This window comes from Phocoena sinus, chromosome 7 (assembly GCF_008692025.1).
Source record: "Phocoena sinus isolate mPhoSin1 chromosome 7, mPhoSin1.pri, whole genome shotgun sequence".
Classification (NCBI taxonomy): domain Eukaryota; kingdom Metazoa; phylum Chordata; class Mammalia; order Artiodactyla; family Phocoenidae; genus Phocoena; species Phocoena sinus.
The window spans coordinates 23,715,889-23,743,627 of record NC_045769.1 but is presented as its reverse complement, the minus strand read 5'-3'; the positions used below and the strand labels follow the sequence as shown (position 1 = coordinate 23,743,627).

Here is a 27,739-nt window from a genome sequence, read left to right as displayed (position 1 = left end):
AGTTTATGCCTCTTAATCTTCAACCCTTGTCTTTCCCCTCTACCCTTTCCTCTCCCCACTGGTAACCACTAGTTTGTTCTCTATATGTGAGTCTGTTTCTGTTTTGCTATATTCATTTGTTTTATTTTTTAGATTCCACATATAAGTGATAACAGAGTATTCGTCTTTACCTGTGTGACTTATTTCACTAAGCATAATATTGATAACATCTGGATCCATCTGTGTTGTTGCAAATATTTCATTATTTTTTATGGAAATATTTCATTCTTTTTTATGGCCGAGTAATATTCCATTGTGTGTGTTTGTGTGTGTGTGTGTGTGTGTGTGTGTGTGTGTCCATTCATCTATTGCTAGACAATTATCCATTCATCTATTGCTAGACAATTAAGTTGCTTCCATATCTCAGCTATTGTAAATAATGCTGTTATAAATATAGCGGTGCATGTATCTTTTTATTAGTGTTTTTTTTCTTTGGGTATATACCCCATAGTAGAAATGCTGGATCATATGGTAGTTCTATTTTCAGATTTTTGAGGAACCACCCTGTAATGTTTTCCATAGTGGTTACACCAATTTAGATTCCCACCAAGCGTACTAGAGTTCCCTTTTCTATACATCCTTGCCATTATTTATTATTTATAGACTTTTTGATGATAGCAATTCTGACAGATGTGAGGTGGTAGCTCTTTGAGGTTTTGATTTTCATTTATCTGATTATTAGCGATGTTGAGCATCTTTACATGTGCCTGTTGGCCATCTGTATATCTTAGAAAAATGACTGTTCAGGTCTTCTTCCCATTATTTAATTGGGTTGTTTGGTTTTTAGACATTGAGTTGTATGAGCTATTTATATATTTTGGATGTTAGCACCTTATCAGTCATATCATTTGCAAATATTTTCTCTCATTCAGTAGGTTGTCTTTTTGTTTTGTTGATGTTTCCTTTGCTGTGCAAAAGGTCTAAAATTTAAATAGGTCCCATTTGTTTATTTTTGCTCATTTCTTTTGCCTTAGGAGACTAATCCAAAAAAACATTGCTACGATTTATGTCAGAGTATTCTGCCTATGTTCTCTTCTAGGAATTTTATGGTTTCAGGTCTTACGTCTAGGTCTTTAATCCACTTTGAGTTTATTTTTCTATATGGTGTGAGAATTTCATTCTTTTACACGTAGCTGTCCAGTTTTCCCAGCACCATTTATTGAATAGACTGTCTTTTCTCCATTATATATTCTTACCTCTTTTGTTGTAAATTAATTGTTCATAAGTGTGTGAATTTATTTATGGGTTCTCTATCCTATTCCATTTATCTATGTGTCTGTTTTTGTGTCAGTGCCATACTATCTTGATTAGTGTACCTTTTTTTTTTTTTTTTTTTGCAGTAAGCCCGCCTCTCACTGTTGTGGCCTCTCCTGTTTCAGAGCACAGGCTCTGGACGCGCAGGCTCAGTGACCATGGCTCATGGACCCAGCCGCTCCACGGAATGTGGGATCTTCCCAGACCGGGGCACGAACCTGTGTTCCCTGCATTGGCAGGCGGACTCTCAGCCACTGCGCCACCAGGGAAGCCTGATTAGTGTACCTTTATGTTATAGACTGAAGACAGGCAATGTGATATTTTCAGCTTTGTTCCTTTACTCAAGATTGCTTTGGCTATTTGGGGTCTTTTGTGGTTCCATGTAAATTTTAACATTATTTGTGCTAGTTCTGTGAAAAATGTCAGGGATTTTTTGATAGAGATTGCATAAAATCTGTAGATTGCTCTGGGTAGTATGGACATTTTAACAATATTAATTCTTCCAATCCATGAACAGAGGATACCTTTTAATTTCTTTGTATCATCTTCAGTTTCCTTCATGAATGTCTTAAAATTTTCAGAGTATAAGTTTTCACCTCCTTGGCTAAGTTTATTCCAAGGTATTTTATTCTTTTGGATGAGATTTTAAATGAGATTGTTTTCTTGCTTTCTCTTTCTGATATTTCATTATTAGTGTATAGAAAAGCAACAGATTTCTGTATATTAATCTGGTTTCCTGCAACTTTACTGTATTCGTTTATTAATTCTAATAGTTTTGTAGTGGAGACTTTCAGGTTTTCTATATGTAGTGTCATGTCATTTGCAAATAGTCAGTTTTATTTCTTCCCTTCCAATTTGGATGGCTTTTATTTCTTTTTGTTGTCTGATTACTGTGGCTAGAACTTCCACTACTACATTAAACAGAAGTGGTGAGAATGGTCATCCTTATCTTGTTCCTGATTTTAGATGGAAAGCTTTCAGGTTTTCAATGCTGAATATGATGTTTGCTGTGGGTTTGTTATAAATGGCCTTTATAATGTTGAGATATGTTTCCTCTATACAACCTTTGATCAGCGTTTTTATCATGAATGGATGTTGAGTTTTGCCAAATGCTTTTTCTGCATCTATTGAGATGATCAGATGATTTTTTTATCCTTTTGTTAATGTGATGTATTACATTGCTAGATTCTCAGATATATTCCATTCTTGCATCCCTGGAGTAAATCCCACTCGATTGTGGTGTATGATCCTTTTTATATATCATTGAATTTGGTTTGCTAATATTTTGTTGAGGATTTTTGCATCTATATTCATCAGAGATATTGGCCTGTAGTTTCTTTTTATAATGTCTTTGTCTAGTTTTGGTGTCAGGGTAATGGTGGCTTTATAGAACTTGGGTATGATTCCTTCTCTTCAATTTTTGGAACAGTTTGAGAAGATAGATATTAGCCCTTCTTAATATGTTTGGTAGAAGTCCCCTGTGAAGCCATTTGGTCCTAGACTTTTGTTTGCTGGGAGGTTTTGTTTTGCTTTTTTTAATTACAAACTCAATTTCTCTTCTAGCTATTGGTCTGTACAGATTTTCTATTTCTTCCTGATTCAGTATTGGAAGATTGTTTCTAGAAATGTATTCATTTCTTCTAAGTTTTTCAGTTAGCGTATAACTGTTTGTAATTTTCTCTTGATTTTTTTGTATTTCATGGTATCAGTTGTCATTTCTGCTCTTTCATTTCTTATTTTGTTTATGTGGGTCCTCTTCTTGTTCTGAGGAGCATGCTAAAGGCTTATCAATTTTGTTTATATTTTTAAAAAACTAGCTCTTTGCTTCTTTGATCTTTTTTCTGATATGAGTATTGTTACCCCAACTTTCTTGTTATTGCCATCTGCATAAAATTTCTTTTTCCATCCCCTCACTTTCAGTCTGTGTGTCCTTAGCTTTTAAATGTGTCTCTTGTAAGGAGCCTGTAAATGGGTCTTGTTTTTCTTTTTTTATCTAATCAGCCACCACATGGCATGTTTTTGATTAGAGCATTTAGTCTATTGACATTTAAAGTGAATATTGATGGATAAGTACTTATTCCAATTTTGTTACTTGTTTTCTGGTTGTTTCTGTGGTTCTTCTCTGTTCTTTTTTAATTTCTTCCCTTATGATTTTATGATCTTCCTTATTTGTATGCTTGTGTTCCTTTCTCTCTAGCTTTGTATATCCGTTGTAGGTTTTTGATTTGTGGTTACTATGGGGTTCATGTATGTTGACCTATATCTACTTGTTTTAGACTGGTAGTCATTTACTTCAAATACATTCTAAAAGATCTACATTTTTTTACTCCCCTCCCCAACATTTTCTGTTTTTGATGTCCTATTTTACATCTTCATGTTTTCCCCTTCACTGTTAAGACCCTTTAACATTTCTTTTAAGGGCAGTTTGGTATTCATTAACTCTTTTAGTTTTTGTCTGTCTGAGAAGTTTTTTCCTCTACTTCCATTTTAAATGATAATCTTGCCTGGTGGAGTATCATAGTTTGTAGGTTTTTCTCTTTCAGCACATAAATATATCATGCCCTTCTCTTTTGGCCTGCAAACTTTCTCCAGAAAAATCAACTGATAGCCATGTGGGGGTTCCCTTATACGTGACTCTTTGTTTTTCTCATAATGCCTTTAGGATTGTCTCTTTATGTTTAACTTTTGCCATTTTAATTATAATATGTCTTGCTGTGCTTCCTTTTGGAATCATCTTTTTTGGGGACTCTCTGTGCTTCTTGTACCTTGATACTGTTTCCTTCATCAGATTTGGGAAATTTTCATCCATAATTTCATCAAATACATTTTTGACACTTTTCTCTCTCTCTTCTCCAGGGACCCCTATAATGTGAATGTTGGTCTGCTTGATATTGTCATAAAAGTTCCTTAAACTGTTCTCATTTTTAGAATTTATTTTTCTTTTTGCTGTTTTCATTGGGTGATTTTCATTATCCTATCTTCCAGATCACTTACGTGTTCTTCTCTATCACCTAGTCTACTTTAAATTCTTTCTAGTGTGTTTTTCATTTCAGTTATTGTATTTTTCAGTTCTGACTAGTTTCTTATTAAAATCCTCACCATGTTCATCTATTCTTTTCTCTAGTTCATTTAGCATTCTTATTACTAATCCTTTGAACTTTTTACTCTGGTAAATTGTTTATGTCTGTTTCATTAATTGTTTTTTCAGGTTTTTGTTGTTCTTTCTTTTGAAAAAAAATTTCTCTGTTTTCTCATTTTGCTTAATTTCTCCATCTTTATGAAATTAGTTCAAACAGTTAGTTACATATTCCTGTCCTTCTGTGGGAATGTCCCTATATTGTCTGCATGTGTCCAATGGCTTTGGTGGCAGAGCTGAATCTGAAGTGAGCAGAAGTCATGTCATCAGTCAGTGTGTGCTAGCAGCCATCACATCGGTAGTAGGTAGGACTGGAGATGGAAGAGCTAGGACCAGAGCCAGATGTTAGCTGGGGCTTCTTTTCTGCTCCATAGTCAACACCACCATATCAGGGGTGGGTTGAATCCCATGTTGCTGGAGCAGAAGCCCTGGTGTTCGTGTCTGATCTGGTTCTGTTCCCTCGAAGTGTGTGCTTTCTGCCCCAAGCATTGACATGTTCAGTCCAGAGAGGAGCATTGCTGGGACAAGAGGGGCTGGAGCAGGAGCTTGGCATGGGCTGACGTGCAGGCTGGGGTGGTCCCAGCACCAGTCAGAGCTCCAGAACACTCCTGATCTGCTGTCCCTCACGAATGCCAGTAATGGCTTCTTTTGCCCCTTTCAGATGCTGTGTCAGGTCTGAGTCAACTCCTTCCCCCACAACTCCATACCTTCCTTAGAAGTGGCAGCCTCTGCCCTAGTGGGGAACTGCATTATAGAGCAAGAGGGGCCAGAGCAGGTGCTTGGCATGGGCTGGGGCATGTGGTAGGGTGGTCCTGGTACCAGTCAGAGCTCCAGACCACTCCTCATCTCCTGCCCTTATGAACAGCAGTAATGTTTGCCCTCGCTCCATTTGGATGCTCTGTCAGGTCTGAGCTGGCTCCGCCCCCACATCTGTGCACTCTCCTTGCCTGTGGCAGCCTTCAACCTAGTGTGTAACTGCACCATGGAGCAAGAGGGACGGGAGCCAGTTCTCAGCTCAAGCTGAGGAGCCTGCTGGGGCGGTTGTGGGAAACTGGCCCAAGTCCTGGGGCAGTTTCAGTCTGCTTCCTCTGCCTTGTTTTTGGAGTAAGCAAGCATGTGTGCACTTTTCACAAGCAGAGTCTCAGTTTCTTACAGTCCCACTGTCAGTCTCACTGGTTTTCAAACCAGCTACGGGGACTTGTCCTCTTGGCGTCATACCCCAGGGCTGGGACACCCAATACGGGGTTTCAACTGCCCACCCCCCAGGAAGGGTTGCCAAGCCTGTGTAATCTCGCTCCTCTTCTGTGTCCCCTCCTAGGGGCTCAGGTACCGATCTGATCACTTCCCTTACCTTCCTACCTGACTACGTCTGGATCTTTCTTACAGTGTTGTTTGTGTAAGAGTCTTTCTGCCAGTCTCCAGTTTGTTTTCAATGAGAATCGCTCCACATGTTGATGAATTTTTGATGTGTTCATGGTGGTTGGTGAGCTCCACATCCTCCTGCTCTGCCGTCTTGATCTCCTCCGGGTGACCACTGTTAAGATTCTTGCTCTCTCTGTCTCTCTCTAAAAATGTTTCAAAGATACATTAGCACTTACCTATGTAGAACCTTTTTTATTTTATAAAAATGGAATGATTTTCCTTATATGCTATTCTGTAAATGTTTTAAGTTAATAATATAGAGTTAATTTTGTATAAGTATATATAAATTTAGAGTGATATTCAAAATATTTGACAGCCATTAGAGCATAAGCACTGACCAATCAGAATGGATGCTGGATGTAGGGTGGGAGAATGGTCCTGGAGCCCCAGGTGTGCCAGAAATTACCTTAATTAGGCAATAAAATGAATAAGTCAGGGGCAGGGGTTGGAGAAGCTCTAGCTCCCATAGAAGGAGCTAGAATGTGGGGGTGAGAGGAATATGGAGTATGTGCTCAGGGTATCAGCTGTTTTCCAAGTAGTATGAATATCTTTCAGTATTTTAACAACTGACAGGGCCATACTGGTGTGCTAGGGTTATATCAGCACTGCATGTACCTCATTCTATTTAAAGGTAGTACACCAGAGTAGTACTATAATTTTTAAAGTAAATCAAGGTATTGATGCACAGTTAGATTGCTTTTAATATCTTATATTGTAAGAAATGCTGTGTGTTAGAAAACAAAAGCAAATCACAAAAACAAATAAATAAAAAACATAAACAGAAAAGAAAACTTGTGTATGTAATCTGGTGAAACTTTGTGAGAATATCCACAAGGCAAATTCCTAGCTGTGGAATTACCAAGTCAATTTTTATTTCGATAGATATTTCTTTGAAAAGTCAAATCAGTTTACACTCACTCCAGGTGAGACAATATTTTTTTTCCATATCTTGTCCAACAGTTTGCATTATTATCAAAAATTATGTCTTTATTCAATTTGATAACTGAATGATTAAGGAAATATTCCATTCTTGTTTAGTAATCATTTTGTAATAGTTGAAAAATTGTTTGATTTGGAGTCATTTATACTTAAACTTTTTGTTTGTATTTCGATTAATTACTATGAGTTTGTTTTCTCAGCTATAAAATGGAGATATTATAAATGTCAATGCAATTTTGCCTGGTTTGTTATTCCAGATTAATTTTAGAATAATTTTCTAAGACTCCTCAAAATTCACACTGAAGTTTTAATTTGAATTGAATTAAATATTTAAATCAAACTTCTGAAGTTCATTAATAGACTTTCTATCTGAGTCCATGGACTATCTATATTAAATCAGCCCTTGCTTTATATCTCTGAATAAAGTGTGTTTTTCTTTCTGTAGGTTTAGTAAATTTCTTATTAGTGTTCTGTGAGGTATTGTATATTTTATTGTTGCTAGATTTGATGAAATAGTTTTCTTTTATATCTTCCGTTCATTCATTGCATGTATGAAGGTTGCTACTTTTATAATTTGTAGTACATTTGTAGTAATGTGGCCTCTTTATAATTCCTTTTTCCATTTGGCTTCATACACATTATCTATCTATCTCTGTCATCTATCAATGTAATCACAATATATGCAACTTATGATAATTTCATCTACTTCGTTCCAATAGTTTTATTGCTTATTTCTTCACCTAAATATCTTCTGCATATTTCTACTCTAGCTTTTTTTTTTCATTTATATTGTTTCTTCTTGAGACTGAGTCCTTGCAATGGAAAGAGTGTATTCTACTTACATTTGTGGTCTGGTAAACTACACTAATGCCTGACACAAAGGAAACACTCAAATGTTAAGTGAATGCCTGAGTGAATAATTTTGAGCTTCAGATTCAAGGTTGTTCTGGGCAATTCCCATGAATGTTAGCTCAATGGAAAACAATAAACAAGATAGAGAAGCAGACACAAGTCAAATGGCATAGATACGGAGCCTGGGTACCCAAGAGACTAATGTGGAAGGAGGCCAAAATAGATAATTGGCTTCCCAATCAGGATAGGTACAGGGGATGCCTAACTGATATATCACTGAAATGGAGCAAAAGTTACCCATCTGGTGTTTCATCCTATGAATATAAGCAGCAAGGCTGTATTTAACCTCAACTGGCTGGCCAGTGAAGCAAGGACTCCTTTTATTATTGATCCTGGGATGAAGAGAGATAGCCAGCAGTTAACAGATATGAGACTGTATTCCGACAGGTCGGGTCATAGTAGAGTCTGCTGTAATCAGCATACCAGGAGAAATTAATCCTGGAATTTGATTAAGATAGAGTATTTTATAATAAGTAAGTAAAGTATGAAATAACTCAATGAATTTACTCACCTTTTACTCACCAGTTGAAATTAACATGTGCCACTAGTTGCAGCAATAATAAACACAGAAATAGCTAATGTTTATTAAGGATTTATTAGATGCCAAGCATATGATTAGTGCTCTACAGAGATTATCTCACTTAATCCTCATAGCAGTCTATGAATTCAGTATGATTTTGATTGTATTTTACAGGTGGGAGAATACAGCTTAGAAAGTTTGTTAAGTAGCTTGACTAAATTCACATACTAGTATGTAGTAAAGCTGAATTGTGAGGAAAAGCCAAGATTTTCAATCCTGACATTTATTTCACATGGGGAGCTTTAAAATAAAATAAATACCAGTGTCAGAGCCTCTCTTTCAGAAATTATTACTTAATTGGTCTGGAGTGGGGCTTGGTGGTATTGGTATGGTTTAAAAAGCTACATGGTAATTTCAACATGTCCTTAGAGTTGAGACCATTGACCTGTCAAAGCACCTTACTGAGAGTTTAGCTTTGCCCTCAAATTGTACCTTGTCAGTACAAAGGAATGATAATGGTTATGTAGCTTGAAGAATAGTTTTAAGATTTATTTTCCTTCCTCTATGCACTGTCCTTATTTATGTATCCTGTATTTACCTTTCTGATCGTGCCTGCCAATTTATCAGCTATTGTCTCCTGGAATGTTTCAGTATACAGGCTGGGTTATAAAGGGTCTTAACGTTCTGCCTCTGCAAGTGCATCTATATTTAGATAGGATTGCTGTTACTAGACCTTTACTTCTCTTGTAAATCTTCTTTTAAAATAGTTGTTCAGTTATTATTATATTTCCCTATATATCAAACAGGTTGTAGTTGATTAGGTTTATTAAATGCCTTGTATTAGTTTTATATAATCAGTTTAACAGTGGTTATACAAGTTGCTGTAGATAATAAGTTCATGGTTCTAGATATTTCCATGTAGTCAAAAAATTATACTCAGAATGGATCCTGCTCCACCTTGCTATGTTTTCCAACATAATAATTTATCCTACCTCCATTTCCAGCCCAAGCAATATTATTAAAATGAGGTACCATTACAACGATAGGAAAAGGGGCAAAAGGCATAAGTATACAGTTGAGAGAAAATGAAGTACAAAAAGAAATACAAAAATAGTTAATCTAATCAATTCATTGGCAAAACACCAATGAAATAGTTTTATATATGAATTAGCAACAGTTTTTTCAGACTTTTTATCATGTAATTACATATTTATTATTTTATTGTTTATGGCGTCCTCATGCTAGAATGCAAGTTCCACAAGGTCTACTTTGGTCAGTGATATATTGTAAGAGCTGAAACCAGTGCCTGCCCTGAAATAGACACTCAATAATAAATATTCGTAAGAGAAAGAAATATGTGCATGTGTGAATGTGCCCATAGCAAAGATGTGGTACATTGTATATATCACTATATAACTGGCAGGGGTGTGAATTCATGTAACAGTTCTAAAGAGCAATCCATGAAGAGGTATCATGTTTTCTGTTAAATGTTAATTTTATTTGGCTTATTATTTATTTATACTTCTAAATTGTGTTTTAAGGATATAATCAGTAGAGTGCAGATTTATAGACAGAAAACCTTGTTCACAGCATCGATAATCATGAGGCAGACAAATATAGCTGATGTTAAGTAAAATATGACATTTATCATTCTTTCAAAATAGACTAAATACTGTGAAAATGCAGTAATACAATGTCAAATGAAAAATGGAGGGTGGATAATAGAGCATGGTTCCAGTTTTGTAAAAATTGAGAAAGAGAGGCAGACAAATTCTTAAACCAGAGTGATAATAGTAATTATACCGGAGTGGTAAGAATAATTTTAATTTTTTTCTTTGTAGTATTATAAAATGCATAAAATTTCTATAAGGATGTATATTACTTTCTTGATCAGAAAAATACTTCATTTATGAAAATTGGCTTTATCATTTTCCAACTCTGAGGATATAATAAAGAATCTGTTGCAATGTAACCTCCACAAGGGCAAATCTTTTTTTTTTTGCGTTACGCGGGCCTCTCACTGTTGTGGCCTCTCCCATTGCGGAGCACAGGCTCCGGACGCGCAGGCTCAGTGACCATGGGTCACGGGCCCAGCCGCTCCGCGGCATGTGGGATCTTCCCGGACCGGGGCACGAACCTGCGTCCCCTGCATCGGCAGGAGGACTCTCAACCACTGCACCACCAGGGAAGCCCAGGGCAAATCTTTTTATCTGCTTTGCTCATTGGTGGATTCCCTATGCCTAGAATAATGTTTGGGATAAAGTAGCACTCATAAATATTTTTTGAATAAATGAATGAGTGTGCAAATGAATAGTATGTCTCCCTCTTTTAAAGGCAGTTTTAAAGTGTTAAGGGTAAGCGGATTGATTACTTCCTTTTTGTGTAGAATTGAACCATTAATCCATCCATCATTAAGTGTTAATTAAGTGCGATTCATAGCATGTCTTCTTTCCACTGAGGAGAGACCACTTTCTCATGGGCTGAAAATGATCTTTTATCTCTCGTTAGAGTTTGCTGGGTGGGGAGGGAAATGAGCAACACATGGAAGATGTCGATTCTAATGTATGTGAGATTTAAAATGATTATGACAGAAATTTTTTATCTTTAGTAAGTACCTTTAATTTAGCCCTATGTCCTCAGATTTAAAGAAAACCGTAATTATCAATTAATAAATGTTATTTTGTTATCCAATTAAAATGTGTTTAGTTCCCCACTTATAGAGAACAAAAGGAGTATAAAAATAATCACAGATTTTGTTGGTGTTACTGTTGGGGATGGAAACATTGCAAAAGGACAATAGACCAATAATATAAGACAATGCTATATTGTGCTTCATTGTAATTCAATAAGGGGATTTTTTTCAAGTAATTTTTACCATGTAGTATGCAGTTTAGGTTTATGCAAGTAGATATATGCCTTATTTAAAATTTTATGTTTTTTACATATTTTCTCAAAACTAAAATCAGGAATAAGGGATTTAAGGTAAATCCTGATGGATTATAATAGTAGCATTTATATTCTAATATAATATTAAATAAAACTGTATCAGTGTTTGCAATGAGTTGTCTATTTTACACAGAACTCTTGCTATATTTTTTTCTCTAGGATTCAGTGTTTCCCTCTGATGTGCAACCAAATCCAAACCTGTGTTTATGCAAAGAAAATATTTGTCCAGCAAAATTTGACTACAAGCTGAATAACATATTTAGACTTCACGAACTTCCAGTGAGCTGGTAAGATTCTTGATGTTTTATTAATACCTTTGAGATTTTATTGTCATGTCTAAATTTTTATGCTCTTATAGCTGTTTATGGTCAAAGTGTTTTGCTCTTAGCCTGTTTCTGAAATTGCTACTTATAGCACTGAAAGAATCCTCTTAAAGCTGTTGCAAGAGTCTCAAAACTAACTGGTTTAGGCACTTGGTGGCAGTACAGCCTAAATGCACTACTGTGCATTTTTTAATGTAGAGGTTGCAGTTCTGGCTTAAAAAAAGCACAGATTGTTTTTAGAGAGGTTTGTAGGATTTGTTTTAAAAATAGGATCTCAGCAGCTATGCATTTCATTTGATTATTTTACTTAAAATTTTATCAGTGTATTTTTTTTCCACATTAACACATTATTTTGTTTTGTTTTGAGGACCATAGTTTTGTGAACCATAATCACATCAGTTTAAAAGCTTTATGAATCTGCATATTTACATTCATAGGAAACATTTTTAATCTTATAAAATTTATACTACTCCTATTCAGAGTGTTTGAGAAAAATATTTCTGTGGAGAATCAGTAAATATACATTCTACAGTAGATTTCTATGGTACTTTAAAATTTTACTAAGTGGTCAGCTTTTGTAAATAATCATGGATACATCATTTTGATTATGGTTTAGGTAAGTAATATTGTTTTCTTGTATTTGTTCATATAATCCCAAGTTTATATTATTGATTTTTAAGAAATTTGTACAAAGATGTATAGCAAACATTATGTAATTGCTCCTCTTATACTTAATGAGGAAAAATGTCTCAGAAGAGGATGTTAACCAACTCTAATAACCTACACTTAACTGTGGTGAGGTTTTTCTTGTTTTGTTTTGTTTTATTTTGCAAAGTTTGCCTTGCTCTTGATGACTGTATGTATATTCACTTTCTAAGACCTATTTGTTTGATTATTTTCATGTAGCAAGACTCTGCCATGACCAAAACCAGTAGGTTAATGAATTGAAAAGATTTGTTAGTAAAAGGAACCATAATAATGATACATTCATACCTTAAGTATTCTATTTCAACTTAAAACAGTTCATTTGCATTCACATGCCAGTCTTTTGATGTAAGGCCATGGCTTTTTCTTTCCTTAAGTGACTGTTGATTGGAATTCTACATCATATTTCTTGCATAAGCTATACCAATAATGTATCACTAACAATTTCAATTTTATGATTTTCTTAATCTGAAACAAGAACTTCAGACGCTCAGAAGATGATCTCCTCACATTTCCATGGCATTAATTTAATTTTCATTGATAGCAATTCTTCTTATCACACTTATATTTTATCACCTTGATTAGTTTTTAATTACATTATAGTAGCAAATGCAACTGGCTTATGAGGTTTAGTAACAAACTCCTCTGACTCTTTGTGATAGTGGACCTTAGCTGGTGGGAGTGGCTTGTGCTGGTCTGCTGGGGCATGGTCTGGAAGCTCTGAGCAGTCAGGGCACTGCTAGCACAGCCAGAGTGTTTTACAGAGAGAATGAGAAATGCTGACCAACGATTAAGTGGAGGTTAAGGGAAAAGCATTTACTAAATGAAAATGAGGAGAAGAGAAAGAGGGAAACATTTGACTCTTAGTCAGAAACAAAGTCTGGATTCCAGATTAATTTATTTGCAGACTTTGGAAAGACAGCTGCCCTGATAACTACTACTGCAACCCAGGGAATAATTTCTCTGTCATAATCTTCACTAGTTAGCCCATGAGGAGAGAAGATTCTAGCATTATGAGTTAGGCAGTTAAAAAAAAGCAAAAAAAAAGAATTGTGAGTAGAAAACTAATCACTAATCTTCTAGTGTAACATACCTCAAAGGAAAATTAAGCTGTGACTTTGGGCCAACTCATTTACCTGGGCCTTTTTTTGGCCTGTTTCTTCTTTCCCAATTTGTCTCAGTTTCTGCTTCGTTATACCGCCATTTCTTCTTGGTCACAGGTTTGTTTTTCTCTCTCCCACTTATTTTATTCTACTACTTTCTCTGTACTCTCATTCTATACCACCAGTCCTTAACTAGCCATAATAAAAAATTCAACTGTAAATTTCTAATGTTTCTCAGATAATTTCATATTCTCTGTTCTTAATTTAAAACTGAATCACCCCGCTCCCACCACCCCATATACACACACAGAGGTTTGGTACTTTATAGGTCTTTAATAGTATAATGTTTATTGACTCAATTATGTTTCTTTAAAGAATAAAAAATGTTTTTTGTTTTATAAGTAACTGTGAATTTATTTATTTATTTTGTTTTTCAATTATCATCAGTGGAAATAAAGTTCTTCCTCTCTGGTATATAGGTTCCTTAACTTCATCAAAATAACAATGATAGTAATGACAATGATCATGAAAGAATATCAATAATAACAATAAACTGTTTTACAAAGCATCTTTCAATGCCAAGATTCAGCTGTTTTTCCCCCAGCTCTCTCTATATATATATTTTTTCTTTTTTTCTCTCTCTCTTACATACACACACACACACGCACACAGATGAGGCTCAGAGACCTTGAGAAACACAGGTCTGGTTGTGTATCAGGTCTGGTTAACTCAAAAGCAGACCATAAAACAGTGAATGAACCACAAGGTATTTTATAGAAAAAGCCCAAGGAAATAGTTTCTATTTTTACAATCAAGCATACAGGTATGTCAGTAACATACAACTATATAACCTATGAGTTTGGCCAAGATACTTTTTTCCCCTGACAAGCTTGACGTAGGATAATTGCTTTAAACTTAAATATTAAGATAATTAATTAGATTATGTTTAAGTGCAGAATTTAATTGTGCGTTCTTTCCCTGGAAAACACAGATTTACTAAAATGTATTTTAGTATGTTTTTCCAACAAGGTCATAATAAAATAAATGCATATGAAATTCCAGATAATTAAAAGAATTTTAATGTCTTACTAATTTGCATTTTTATAGAGTGCAGTTTCATAGGTTGAAGAACCAGAAGGATTTCAAATCAGATTAGTTAACAGAGTTTTTAAGTTCTGAGATAGATGTCTTTCTCCTACTTTCACAGGATGGTTCCCATCAGCCTAGAAAATATACTCCAGTATCTCCTATTAGTTTAAAAAAAAGACTTTTTCTTGAACCTACAACCCCCCCACCAAACCTATGCTGTTTTCCTAGAAGCTGCTCTGCTCACTTTCAGTAAAAAAGTTGACAGTACTGCTGACTGAGCTAACAGCTTCCACTTGCGCTTCCATTCTCCCCTCCAGTGGAGCTCCCTTCCTTTCCTCTGCTCTGGAAGTAACTCTTGTCAGTCATTCCCTGCTTCGGTGTCCACCGCCAGTGGCCACTTCTCCATTCTCATTTTCCTCTCCTCTCAGCTGCAGTCAATACAACCACCACCTCTGCGTTTACTCTCCTGACTCCCATTATTTGCATGGTTCTGGTCTTCCTGCTGAGTCCCAGGCTGTCCTACTCAGTGCCTTCTCAGCAGGCTGCTTCGCTTCTGCTAGACTTCCAGTTGATAGATTGCCCCAGGCTCAGCCTCAGAGCTTCATTTTTTCGCTGTCTGCACCTTCTCAGGTGGCCTCTTCCAAGCTCAGACTTTAAACACTCTCCATATAGTGATAGATAATCACCTTGGGAATATCTCTACCATTGCCATCTCTCTTGAGTTTGAATATCGAATAGGCTTCTCCGAATTATCATGCTCAGGAAGAACTCTTGTTTTCCCTCAGAAAAATGGGTCTCCTGATCTTCCCCATTTTTGCAAAAGCAAAATGTAAACTTGTATGAATTTACTAAAGGTAAAAGCCTAGGAGTAGTTGTAACTACTCATTCTCTCACCCTGCAATTCCCACCATTAAATCTAAGAGTAAGTCTGATAGGCTTTTCCTCCAGAACATATTTACATTTTCCCACTTCTCTCTATCTATCTATATTACCATGGCCATCTCTCTTGCTATTGCAAAAGGCTACTAATTCACCCCACCTTACCCTACAGTAATTCACTTACTTCACAATAGCCAAACTGATCTCTTAAAAATGTAAATCAGATAAGATTTGCTGCTTTTGGTACAATAATGTCTTCCCCTTGTTTTAAAGTAAGATCCAAACTTCTTACTGAGGCCTACAAGGCTCTGCAAGTTGGGACTCCTGCCCTCCTCCCATTGTGTTGACCACATGCTTTCCCCTGCTTCCTTGCCCAGGGCTCTCAGCTACCCCGTCTTCTCACTATCCTGCAAACATGCCTCACTTCTCTCTGCCCCCAGGTCTTTACACTAGCTCTTCCCTCTACTTGTGTTGTTACTGCTCCAGTTTGTGCACACCTGGCTCATTCTTATCTCTAAAATCTCAGTTCAAATATCACCTCCTTGGAGAGGCAGTTCCTGAAATATGTGACTAATGTTTTACTCCTCATTCCTCTGGTCACTGTCAGTCCTATCATTCTACTTAATTTCCACCATGGTTTTTAGTAGGCATATAGCGTAAATTTTAAAGTACTTTATAAAAATGAAAAAGTACATGAAATCTTAGTATTTTTCTAGTTTATGGGTGGCTAGAGACTAGCTAGATTCTCACCAATTCAGTTTCCTCCTCCCTGGGCCCACTGGAAGATCTTATCTCCCATTCTTCTGAAGTGTGTTAACCCTTAAGACTCCCATTGGGATTCTCTGCTGTCTCTGACTTCATCCTCATAGCTGGAATCAGAGGACTTTGAAAGTGACAAACTGTGTGCTAGAAGGCACGTGGATCTCTGAGTCATGTGTGCTTGGAGAGTTCTCCAACCTTCATCATGCTTTGTGTGAGGTACTGCTTTAATTGCCCTGACTAATGCACTATATTTTTGTGAAAATGGATGAGTTAGGCTCTATAAGATGAGTGGAATTTTAAAAAAAACAGACTGAAGGTACTTTCACATTCATTCTACAAAAATTTATTGAGCATTTATCAGACACTATTCTGGACAATTAATTAAATACATAGAAATCTGTTCCCAGGAAGCTTACATGTGTTACAGGGAACAAGTAATAAACCAGTAGTGAACACGTATATGCTATAGTATGTTTGATGACCATAGTACTATAGAGAAACACAAAGCAGACAGAGGAAAATGGAATAGAGGGTAGCTTGAGGTTAAACACAGAGGCCAGGGCTGTTCTGAGAAGGTGATGCATAATGAAAACCTGAAGTGGGTGAGGAAGTGATACATGCAGAGAATAAGGAAGACGGTTAGAGGTGAGAGAACAACGAATGCAAAGCTCTTGAGGTGGGAACGTGTCCAAAATGTTCTAACAAGGAGTCCAGTATAAACAGAGTAAGTGAGCTTGCAGAAGAGGAGGAGAAAACTAAGTTAGGTATTTGGGGACCAGAGAGAGTGTGACTTAGGGCCTTATAGATCATAGTAAAGAGGATTGTGAATTTTATTCTGAGAACGTTGGAAAGTTATTAGAGGATTCTGAGAAGAATTATGCAATTAGGCTTATATAACAGCAAGATGCTCTGACTACTGTATGGAAATTAGACTGTCAATGGGGGATAAGGGTAGAAGCTGGCAGACTAGTTAGGAGCTATTTCAATAATTCAAGAGAACTGTAAAGATTTCCTGGCCTAGGATGATAGTGTTATAGAGGCTAAGTGGTAAGAATTTTTTTGATGAGAGAGTGAGCAGGATTTTTGGGTTGGCAGGATGTCGGGTGAGAGAGAGGGCAATTAGGGTTGACTTCAAGGTTTATGGTCAGAGCCAGTGAAGAGAGAGTGGCCGTTAATTTCAAGGCTAAGGGAGAGCCAGGTTTGGAATGTGGGGTTTGGCATGTTAAGTTTGGGAGGCCTATTAAACTTCCAAGTGGACTTAGATGTGGATGGGACCCTTAGATTCTCCTGTGAACACAGTTCATAGCTATGTGTGCTTCCTGGCAAGTAGTTAGGTTCATGTCAGTACTATTCCATGCACTTCCATGGAAGCAGTCACCAGAAATGGAAAAAGTGACTAAGTACCTTTTAATGCAAAAAAAATGGGTGTTATAGAAATGTAATTTTTTAGCATGGGTCAATATTTCTCATCTTGTTCTGGCTATAAATTATATATGTTTATAAAAACCATGATTATATTCTAAAATGTGAGTTTCCAAATTAAATATTAAATCCTTTTTATAACTATACATATAACTGGCATTTTACAATGTATATTTATAATAAGCTTAAGTCATAGTGTAATTTTTATGCTGTTTTTATCCCCAAACAGACAAGCAATATATTAGAGCAAAGTATATATTTAAACTTTGAATTATCAAAGGAAAATAACTTATAGTTTCTTGAAGCATCAAAAAATTCTCCTTAGAAGGGTAATAATTATATTCAAATAAAAATGTTTGTAATCATTTCTTACAAGTAGTGGACAGAATACTTTAAAACATTTTCTATAATATGAAGATATGTTGTGCTGGTTTTGTAATTTACTGTCAAAGTACTAAGGTATTCAGTTAGCTTCCATTAAATAATGATAATATTTATGGCCTAAACTTTTAAAAAGGAAAAGGTACATGAATTTACAGTAAATGTAAACATATATTTTTATGACCCATTTATCTTTTTAGGTGTGTTCCATAAATAAATACATCATTTAATTAGGAGATTAGATTTTCAATTTATTTCAGATTGTCTTTAGTGCCTTTGCACGTATCTGTCTTCAGCTTTAAACTAAGTTTGTTTAGGCACTTTGGATTTGTTGAGCAGCTGTCATCTTCCAGAAGGTGCCCTGATTTGTTTTGTGGATCAACTTACAGCTAAAATTATGGAAAGGTCTTTTCATTGGTCACAGATGATGCACAAAGCATTTTCAGTTCCAGTGCTGCACAGACTCACAGAGATACTGACAGTTACCCTTCTGGGGCTATAACAGTTTTTCATTCTGTTTTAATTATCCAGATCCATAATAATAACCACAGTGACCTACAAGAAGGTATTGTTGGACATATTATAATTATATATAGCAATTATATGTAGCACCAACAATGCATAAAAATCCCACTTATTAACTAAGGTTGGTAAAAATGAAATTATGCTAGTCTCCCTTAGGACATAGCTTCACTTTTTGGAAAAAAAACAAACAAACAACTAGTCCTTCAGTTTTTACATAAAACTTTTTCTGGAGTATATTATTATGATGAGGAAAGTCAAATTTCATGGAATGATAATGCAATAATAATTTTCCAATAAATATGGAATCTATCTCTCACTCTTTCTTGCTTAGCTGCTTACTAGTATTTCCTATTATCTACTGTGTAATAGAAAAGGAAATGGAAGTTAAAAGCAGAGGTTAATCTTTGTAATACAGAATGTCAGGCAAGATGGTTTAGGACAAGTATCAATATATTTCTTTTTCTTTTTAACAATTTAGTGTTTCAAACTATATCATATTCACACATATACTAATAATTCAGTTTAAAAGAGATGACAAGATTTGATGCAGTACAAGTAATCAGTGGTTTCAGCAATTTTTGTCATTCCTTGGGGTGTCTCAGCTAAACTTGCCAAGACCTTGTCTTTAATCCGTACTAAATTGATGCACATGAAATGGTATCCCATAATTTATGTTTTTCTTGCTGTCCATAGTTATATAGTGAATGAGCTGTAAATATCAGTGCTTGTGCCAGTAGGTTTAAATCTTAAACTAATTTTGGCAATTTTTTAGGTGCCCACTATCAATAGTGTTTTATAATCTAAGGGAAATAATAAAACATTTTATTAGACATATACATCCAACATATGGAATAATATTTGTACTTTGAATCCAACCTTAATTTAAAATTACTGACATCATCCCAAGGCAATTGCTAGTAACTCAGAGTACCTCATAAAATAGGACACTTCAACTTGCGTGTCTTGTGAGCACATCAAACTTAGTAGTTCTCAAAGCCAATTCCCTCTTCTACCATCCCCTCCCCTCCACCTTCACCTTCTTCTTTCTCCCATTTTGGTTTGTGTCGTTCATTATCATCCATATAGTTACCTAAGATGATCTGTGAATCTTAGGTCCTCCTGACCACTTACTATCACATTTAATCAGTCACTTAAGTCTGTGTATTCTGTATCCAAAATGAGTTGTGCACTATTCATTTCTCACAGTCCACCAACTGTCACTTAGGCTCCCCCAACAGCCTCCTACTGGTCTCTCTACCTCCAGTTGTTCCTTCAACTTTAATTTATCCTCTTTACTGCCATTACAGTAATCTTTCTAAAGTGATCTGATATCTTATTTCTGCCTTAAAATTTTTAATTATATTTTAAGCCCTCAAGACACACTTGGCTCTTCCCAATCTAGCTCCAGCCTATTTTTCTATCTCTTACTGTACCGCTAGCCTCTATACCACTATGCTCTAGACTCAGTGAAGTCTTTTCAGATGTTCATGTCTTAGCATGTTCCTTTGACTGGAATGTATTTCCCACCTTTTTCTATTTGTAAATATCAAGAAACCTAAAGAAACCCTCACCTATAAATCAAACCTCCTTTCTGCCCTCTTGGTACTAGATGCATAATATAATAAAGGGGCATATAGAACAGGTCCTATTAAATCCCAAAGATGATATATTTATATGTTTATGTCTCCCAAACCCTTAGCAAGGACTCTTGAGAAAACAGACCGTGTCGATCATGAACAGCCCCTGACATACAGGAGGTGCCTGGTGTGTGTTGAAGGAATGAATGCATGGATTGAGTGAATATTTTGTGTGCAGTCATATTTCTAGAGCCAACTTTCATATTTTTATTATTTTTATTATTTTTTTAACATCTTTACTGGAGTATAATTGCTTTACAATGGTGTGTTAGTTTCTGCTTTATAGCAAAGTGAATCAGCTATACATATATCCCCATATCTTCTCCCTCTTGCATCTCCCTCCCACCCCCCCATCCCACCCCTCTAGGTGGACACAAAGTGCCGAGCTGATCTCCCTGTGCTATGCATATAGCCAACTTTTAAAATTATATTATCCACTTATAACGTAGGTATCACTTGATGTCACCCTGTCAGTTTCTGCACTGGGACTCATTAAATAACTCTCCTGATGGCCATTTTGGAGACTACTTATCAGCTGAGCCATGCTGAGATCCCATCTGCCACCAGTATAAGTTGGGATACTTTATGTTGAAAGTGACTGAAAAATACAACATAAGTTGGTTAAAAGATGAAAGGGAGTTATTGGATCAATAAACTGAGAAGATCAGAAGTAGGAGTGGCTTCAGGTCAAGCTTAATTCGGTGTTTAAAAATATCACTAAGTACCTGATTTCACTGTTTTTTTTTATTCTGCCTTTTGTATTAGCATTATCCTCAGACTCCAGCTTCTCCTTTCAGTGGAGCAAAATGGCTGAAGTGGTTCTAGACTTCATATTCTTTCACAACGCCATCTAGGGAAGGGTCTCCTTCCATAGCTCTTAAAGAAAGAGAATGGAAGTTCTCTTTCCTGCAAGTTTAGGCAAGTACTACCCTGTGTCTCATTGACTGGTTGGATTAAGTGCCGTCCCATGGTTGAATATTGTGACGAGGAAAATGGCCACTATCCTGATATTAAAAAATCAGTACTTAAGATGGGGATGGTATCAATCCACATAGCTGATAATAAAGGGTGGGCGGCTCCAAAAAAAATAAAAAGCCTGGTTGTTGTTAAAAGGAATGGATGCTGAACAAGTCTCAACTACATGATGCAGTTTCCCATCTCTGCTAGGTTTCATGGTAATCAGTGCTAACCAGTCCCTTGTTCCCTAAGTTGTAGTATATTCCCATGGGTTCCAACTAGTGTCTCTGGGTGTTTTCTCTGTTACTAGTTTTGAAGGTCCTCTTGTAATATTTAGCATTATGTAGTAAAAAGGAAATTGCCACAGGTAATCATGCATGCAGTCATTTATTTGGCAACACTTGTCAAATGTACTCGGGACATTGGTCTATGACCTGGACAGATTAAGAAAAAGAAAACACTTCCCAGGCTGTAAGGATCCAATGAAATGGTCTACATAATAGTACATGGCATTATTCCTGGAACATGATATATACTCAGTAGATGTTCTGCCCATCTGCTGTCTCTATCTTCCTCTGACCGGGTCTCCTCTCACCAATGTAGTGACCTGAGACAGGGCTCCTTTTACATACAAAAATAGAGTTAAGCCATTCTTCAATTACTAACCTGGACCTGTAAGTATTGTACACCTATTGAGCTTCACCTTTGAATTCTGATGCTGTTTGACTGAAAACTGGTAATTTGTGGTCAATATGACTTGCTGTGCCACCTGAATCTCTGTTGCCATCTGCTTAGGCTCTAACCTCTGTGATTCTAGAACTAAGTCTTTTTTCAGATCTGATCATTCTTTACTCCTTCATTTTTTAAAAAAAGTAACAGTAACGCATTGTAAGAAATGACAGTTTTAGATAGAGAAGTAGATTACTCATTTGACTGGAGCAAGATCTTCAGGAAAAATAAACGATTTACACTTTAAGCTTACTAAATAGAAACAGTATCCATCACATTGTGTGCTTTTCTCCAGTAATTTAAATGATAAATGAAAGTAATAATTAGAATTCCCACAGCCTTTGACTGACTGTTGATATTTTCTATAAATATTTCTAGGTGGAGGAGACCAAAATATTTACCACATCATAAACATGGTTCATAAATATCTCCAAGGAATTCACTATGACTTATTAAACCTTTGCCTGAAATCTTTAGTGCAATTATAAGAATTAAGGTCAAAAACAGAGAAGAAAAAGAGATGAGCAGTTTTAGTATATATAGCCCTTTAATGGTTTATAGTTTTCTATTTGGTTGTAACTTAAAAGATGTTCAGTGGAATTTGAGTGTATAATGGATAGAATAACAAGCATATTTTAGATGTTGATGATATAACTATACCCTTATTCTTAGAAATGGTACATGCTCTTTGTTATATTGTCCTCTGTAAAACCTCAAAATGGGCTGTTGGTGGTGCATTTCACAGAGGACAAAGTTTGGGTGGAGGTGGTCAATGTGATACCTGTGAGCCTGTGAGTTGTATGTGCCTGTGAGACATCAAACTAATATGGATCTGGAGTTCAGAGGTGAGAATAGACTGAAGATTAAAGATGTGATTCATCTTCATATATATATGACAGTAAATAATCAGGATGGAGGAAATGTTTGAGGGAAAGAGGGAAAAGAGTAGAAGACCTTAAAATGGAGCTTGAATTACTCATTTAATGAGTAAGTCAAAAGGATGTGAAAGAAGAAAGTAAAAGGATAGGCAGATAGGACCACTGAATTCAGAAAGCAATATGTCATGGAAAACTAAATGGGAGACATGGTCAACAATCCTGAATGCCACTGCGAGGTCAAGTTGATTTGGTCTAAAAATATACCTGCAATATTACAAGTCACCTTAAATATTACAGAGTCACTTTTTCATGGAGATAGTGGCAAAACAAAATTGGCCTTAATTAGTGAATTGGAAATGAAAAATTGAATACAATGAGCTCAGTTAATCCATACATAATTCTCAGGTATGTTTCATACAGAAAGAACTTCTCTGATCCACTAGGGAATAATCCACATTATTCCCTTCATAGCACTGTGTTTCTTTTCTTCATAGTTTAAACCTCAAAGCTCAACTTATTTTTAATAATTTGTCTCTTTCGTGCAAAGCTATCTTATTTGGTATTCAGATATTTACACATTGACTTATATTCAGACTGACTGGAGAGAACAATTTCATATGATGTTATTAGCTTTTTATGTCAACTAAACCAGGATGGACAGCTCAGGTAGGGACCTGGATTTTCGAGCAGGAATGAATTTCAAATGCCACTACTTTTGAAATATCAGTCAAAAGCTAACATGATTTGAAGGCCAATTTCAGAGAAAATACCATTGTTTCCAGATTCAGAAAATAAATATATTTAAATAAATCACTTAGTGTCTTCTTAAACTATAATCCTGCATTTTTGATTGTAGTGTTTTGAAGTAAACTAGTTCTAAAAGCAAAATTTGATTTAAGGAAACAAATGTAAGGTTCTTCTACTGTATAATTATTATTTCTTTTATTTTAAAATTTTTCTTTAAACCCAAAGCACATCGAAATGGATTGTTGCTGCTTAGAAAGGGCCATTATATCATGATTCATTTTTCCCTGGGATTTCTTATCCTTGACATAGTAATACTTTCCTAGTACTGTATTTTAAATTAAAATTTTTCTACCATCAAGCTTAAATTATTCTGGAGATACTTCTTACCTTTCAAAAGTACAATGTTGTGTTTCCTTTAGGGTCTCATGTTCATTCTAGTCTCATCTTTGATAGACATAAAGTAATAGATTAGGGCTATATAAAATAGAGGAACTAATCTATAAATATAAAAATATAGTATACTTTTTCCAAACTTTTATTTTTTATTAAAATATTTGTACTCACAATACTTTGATTCTAAGTTTTGTTTTATTTGTGAAGCCCAATAAAACATTATAGATGTGTAATTTTCCTTTCACGTTTAGGAGAAAAATGAAATAAAATACTATTACATTTTTGTTACAGAGAAGTACAGATTATATTTTAGCTTGATTAGGCTTTTAATATATAAATGGCTTTTAATATATAAAATGGCTTTTAATATATGAAAATTAGAGTTAAACTCTGTTATTGCGGGAATTCCCTGATGGTCCAGTGGTTAGGACCCTGAGCTTTCACTGCTGTGGGCCTGGGTTCAATCCCTGGTTGGGGAACTAAGGTCCCACAAGCTGCATGGTGTGGCAAAAAAAAAAAAAAATCTGTTATTGCAATGATGAAACAAATTTTCAATGGCATCGTAAAGTCAATAATAGGCAGAAATGCATATAAAGGGGGTAGAGCGTAATTTAAACAAAAAACAAACTAAACTTTTGGATAAGCTGGTATATAAATGTACTGATTCTACTCCAAACATGTAGTATGGTAAATGTGGCTGAGTCATTCTCTACTCTGGATGTAGTACTTTGAGAAAGGGACCTCCAAGCTAGCTCTCCAGATATCTCTTTTATAACTCTGCCTCCAATCCATTCTTATACATGTCCTTAAGCAATTTTGATCTTCATGGACTTATACAATAAAATTTTTTTTCTCACTAAAACCTGGACAATGGAGATTTCTATTTGGATAGCTTTCCTGGGTATCTTTTTTCCAAATGTTGACTCAGGAAATCTCAGCGAGTTAGGATTTACTTTTGTAACTCAGCCATCTTTAACACATGACCTTTGAGGTTCTGAGTAGAGTTAAAAAAGAGTGAAATATCCCTGTGAGGGTTTCATGGCCAGCCCTGGGAGTATTACACATCTCCAGAACTTAGTCATATGGTATTGAATTAGCTGCAGTGTAGACTGGGCAACATATGCTGAGGTTAGTAAGCACATAGAATCTCTGTCACATCATCTTTCTGTTTTACAATTAGGCTGATCCCCTTAATGTTTATGAAATGATTGCAGCAGCAAATGTATACACAATAGGAAAGAAAAAGAAATCCTCTCTTCCAACCATGGACTGTTGAGTTTTCCCTTATAGCTTTGGTCACAAAGCATATTGCTATATGGAGGAGAGTTCAATACCTGGACCAAAATCAGGATTCTATAAAGGAAGGTAGAAGTAGTGAATGAAGCCAGGCAGGTTGACTGTGAGTATGATAGAGAGCCAGAGCAGAATGGTATTGCAAAACCCAAGATAGAAGAGAGAGTTGAAAAGATGGAGTGGCCAATCTTTTGCAAAGAGTTCAATAATATGAGGATGTTAAAGAGGCTGATAGGGAAATTAGATGGTCCATAGTAAATTCAGTATAAGCAGTCCGAAAGAAACCAAGAGATTATTTCTCACATTGTGGTTTATTGAGGAGTGCATGGCTGCTGAGGAAATGCACCCATGGTATTCACTTGTAATGCTGCCCTCCATGCAGTTGACTTTCCTAAATGAATATTTTATTCTCAATGAAGGTTTAGGCTAAATAATATAAAAATATTATAATTACGGTTTACTTCACTAAAAAAGTTAGTTCTATCAAAATTTAGCATAATGTCATTATTTTTAATTTTTAACTTTCTCAGTTCTCATAGATCTAAAGTGTAATATAATTTATAAAATTGAAATTATTTATGATAATACAGATACAAGTCTATGCTAATTGTGCTAATAACCCAGATAATTAATTATTATGCATTCCTAAAATGGAATCCCATTAAGTTATTTTACTATGATGGATGTAATCATTTTGATAATATAAGTAATCTACACATTTTTCTAGGTTAATCACAGATGCTGTTCTAAAGCTGTGTTAGTGTGATAAATTATAATAGTTCCCTTATTATCAGCATCAAGGGTCTTTAAAGGCTCTTAATAATCATATTCAAATTTTATCACTTAGAAGTAAATTGATTTTTTATTCGAAGTAAATATCTAAGATGACTTATTTGCTGCAAAACATAACTTGTATATAATCATGAAATGAACTAAATAAATATCTAACCAATAAATAAGTAGTTTGTATTTGTAGATATCCATGTTATTTGAATCATTGTAAAAGTTACTTAAGTTAGGTCTTCCTGATTTCTTACCTGGACTCAGTAGCCTCCTACTGATTTCTCCTACTTCCAATTCATCCTCCAAAATCACTAAATTCTTTCAAAACAGGAAAACCTACCATGTAGCATTTATATTTTACTATCATATTGACAACTTCCTGTTATGGAAAGATGAAAACTAAATTCCTCTGTACTTTGACCCCCTACTTCCAACCCCTGCTTCCCTCAGTAGCTTCCTGTCCCCTTGCTCTCATACGGAGTGCTTCCTGAGCCATCCATGCTTGTGCATCTGCTCTGCCTAACACAAGCATAAGATGTGAATCAAAGAAATTATTGAAATATTAACTGATTTTTTTTTACCATGGCAGTCCCTTTTTCCTGTTGCCATTATCACAGTTGGAGTAGTTTGGTGCTGTACTTCTGCCCAGTGGGGGAAAATATGACAGAAAATTAGAGAAAGAGGAAAAAGAGAAGTTAGGAGAACTTTGACACTTAAGTGAGCAGAAAAGGTTCCTGGAATAGTTAAATCACAGTGGAGAAACATAATGTGTTAAGAGCAGGACCTACTCCCTTTCCCTTACCTCCAACTAATTTTGCGTGGTCCAAGAACACAAGAGATCTGTGCCCCATTTCCTAAGTATAGACCTAGGGATGTGACAAGATTCCAGAAAAGAAACTGCTGCATGGTGTGTCTAGACAGACAACATCACAGCTTCAGCCCTTCAGCATGGAGTAGGAATTGCCCAATGATTCCTATGTTCCCGATAATGGAACAGAAGTAGCAGAAAGAGAGCTACTGAACCAAAATAGGCCACAGAACAGGAACCAAAAGTTTTTATTGAGACTTCTGTGAACTATTAATGAATTATTTTAGTGATGCCAGAAGATATTTAGGTTCTTATGGTCTTATCTCCAGTGCTGTTATAAAATGGGACAACCTAAGAAATTATGCTCAAAGAAGCTCAGTTAAGACAGAGAAAGATAAAGAAGATACATTTCTTGCTCACATGAAATTATACTCTGAAATTCACATCAGCTGTGAAAAGTTATACCTAGTTTTTTGTGTATTTAAGTAATGGAATAATAAAAATAATCAATTCATCACTAAGGCCCAATCATTTTTTTCTTTAATAGGTGCCCATACATTTTACTAAGGCTTGATAACAAAATGAAGCCCAAGATCTTTTGTAATATTTCATTGTTTTCCTTGAAATATGAACTGACATTAAAGCTTTTTTACTTTTAAAGAAAATGATCTACATTTTTTACTTTCTGAGGAATGCCCCTGGGTTAATGGTTGATTTATCATTACTCATAGGTCTTTCAATCATGGATTTATACACTCATTTATTAATTGATTCTAGAATATCTACTTAGCTATTAATATGTGTCAGGCATTATTAAAGATGGTGGAATTACAGAAATAAGGAAGCCCCTGTCCTCAAAGAACTCAAAGTCTAGTTGGGTGACATACTTAAAAATACAATGTAATAATCACATTAGGGGGGCCACTTAAAGCAAACTGTGAGGTAGTGTGGGATGTGAGAAAATCTCCCTTCGAGTTGACCTTTGAGTATAAGCATTGAGCAATGTTTATATTAGGTGGGGAGAATTTTTTTCAAGAAAATAAAATGGTTGCTTTTTCATTAAATGGGAAAAATAGAAAAAGTTTCAACATAATTGATTTTCATGTTTCTGAATTTATTTAGTGCATTCTAATCTACTATCACTTTTTACGTTAGAA

The 27,739-nt window shown here is 35.5% G+C and overlaps 1 protein-coding gene across 2 annotated transcripts in view; it reads left to right on the top strand.

The window, feature by feature from the left end:
• The window catches only part of SPAG16 (sperm associated antigen 16), an 879,748-nt gene that overhangs the window by 132,715 nt on the left and 719,294 nt on the right, over positions 1-27,739 (top strand). For both annotated transcript variants that reach the window (XM_032638543.1, XM_032638542.1), the window contains one exon: positions 11,328-11,455. In XM_032638543.1, the coding sequence (XP_032494434.1) occupies positions 11,328-11,455 (128 nt within the window). The remainder of the gene's footprint in view (positions 1-11,327; positions 11,456-27,739) is intronic.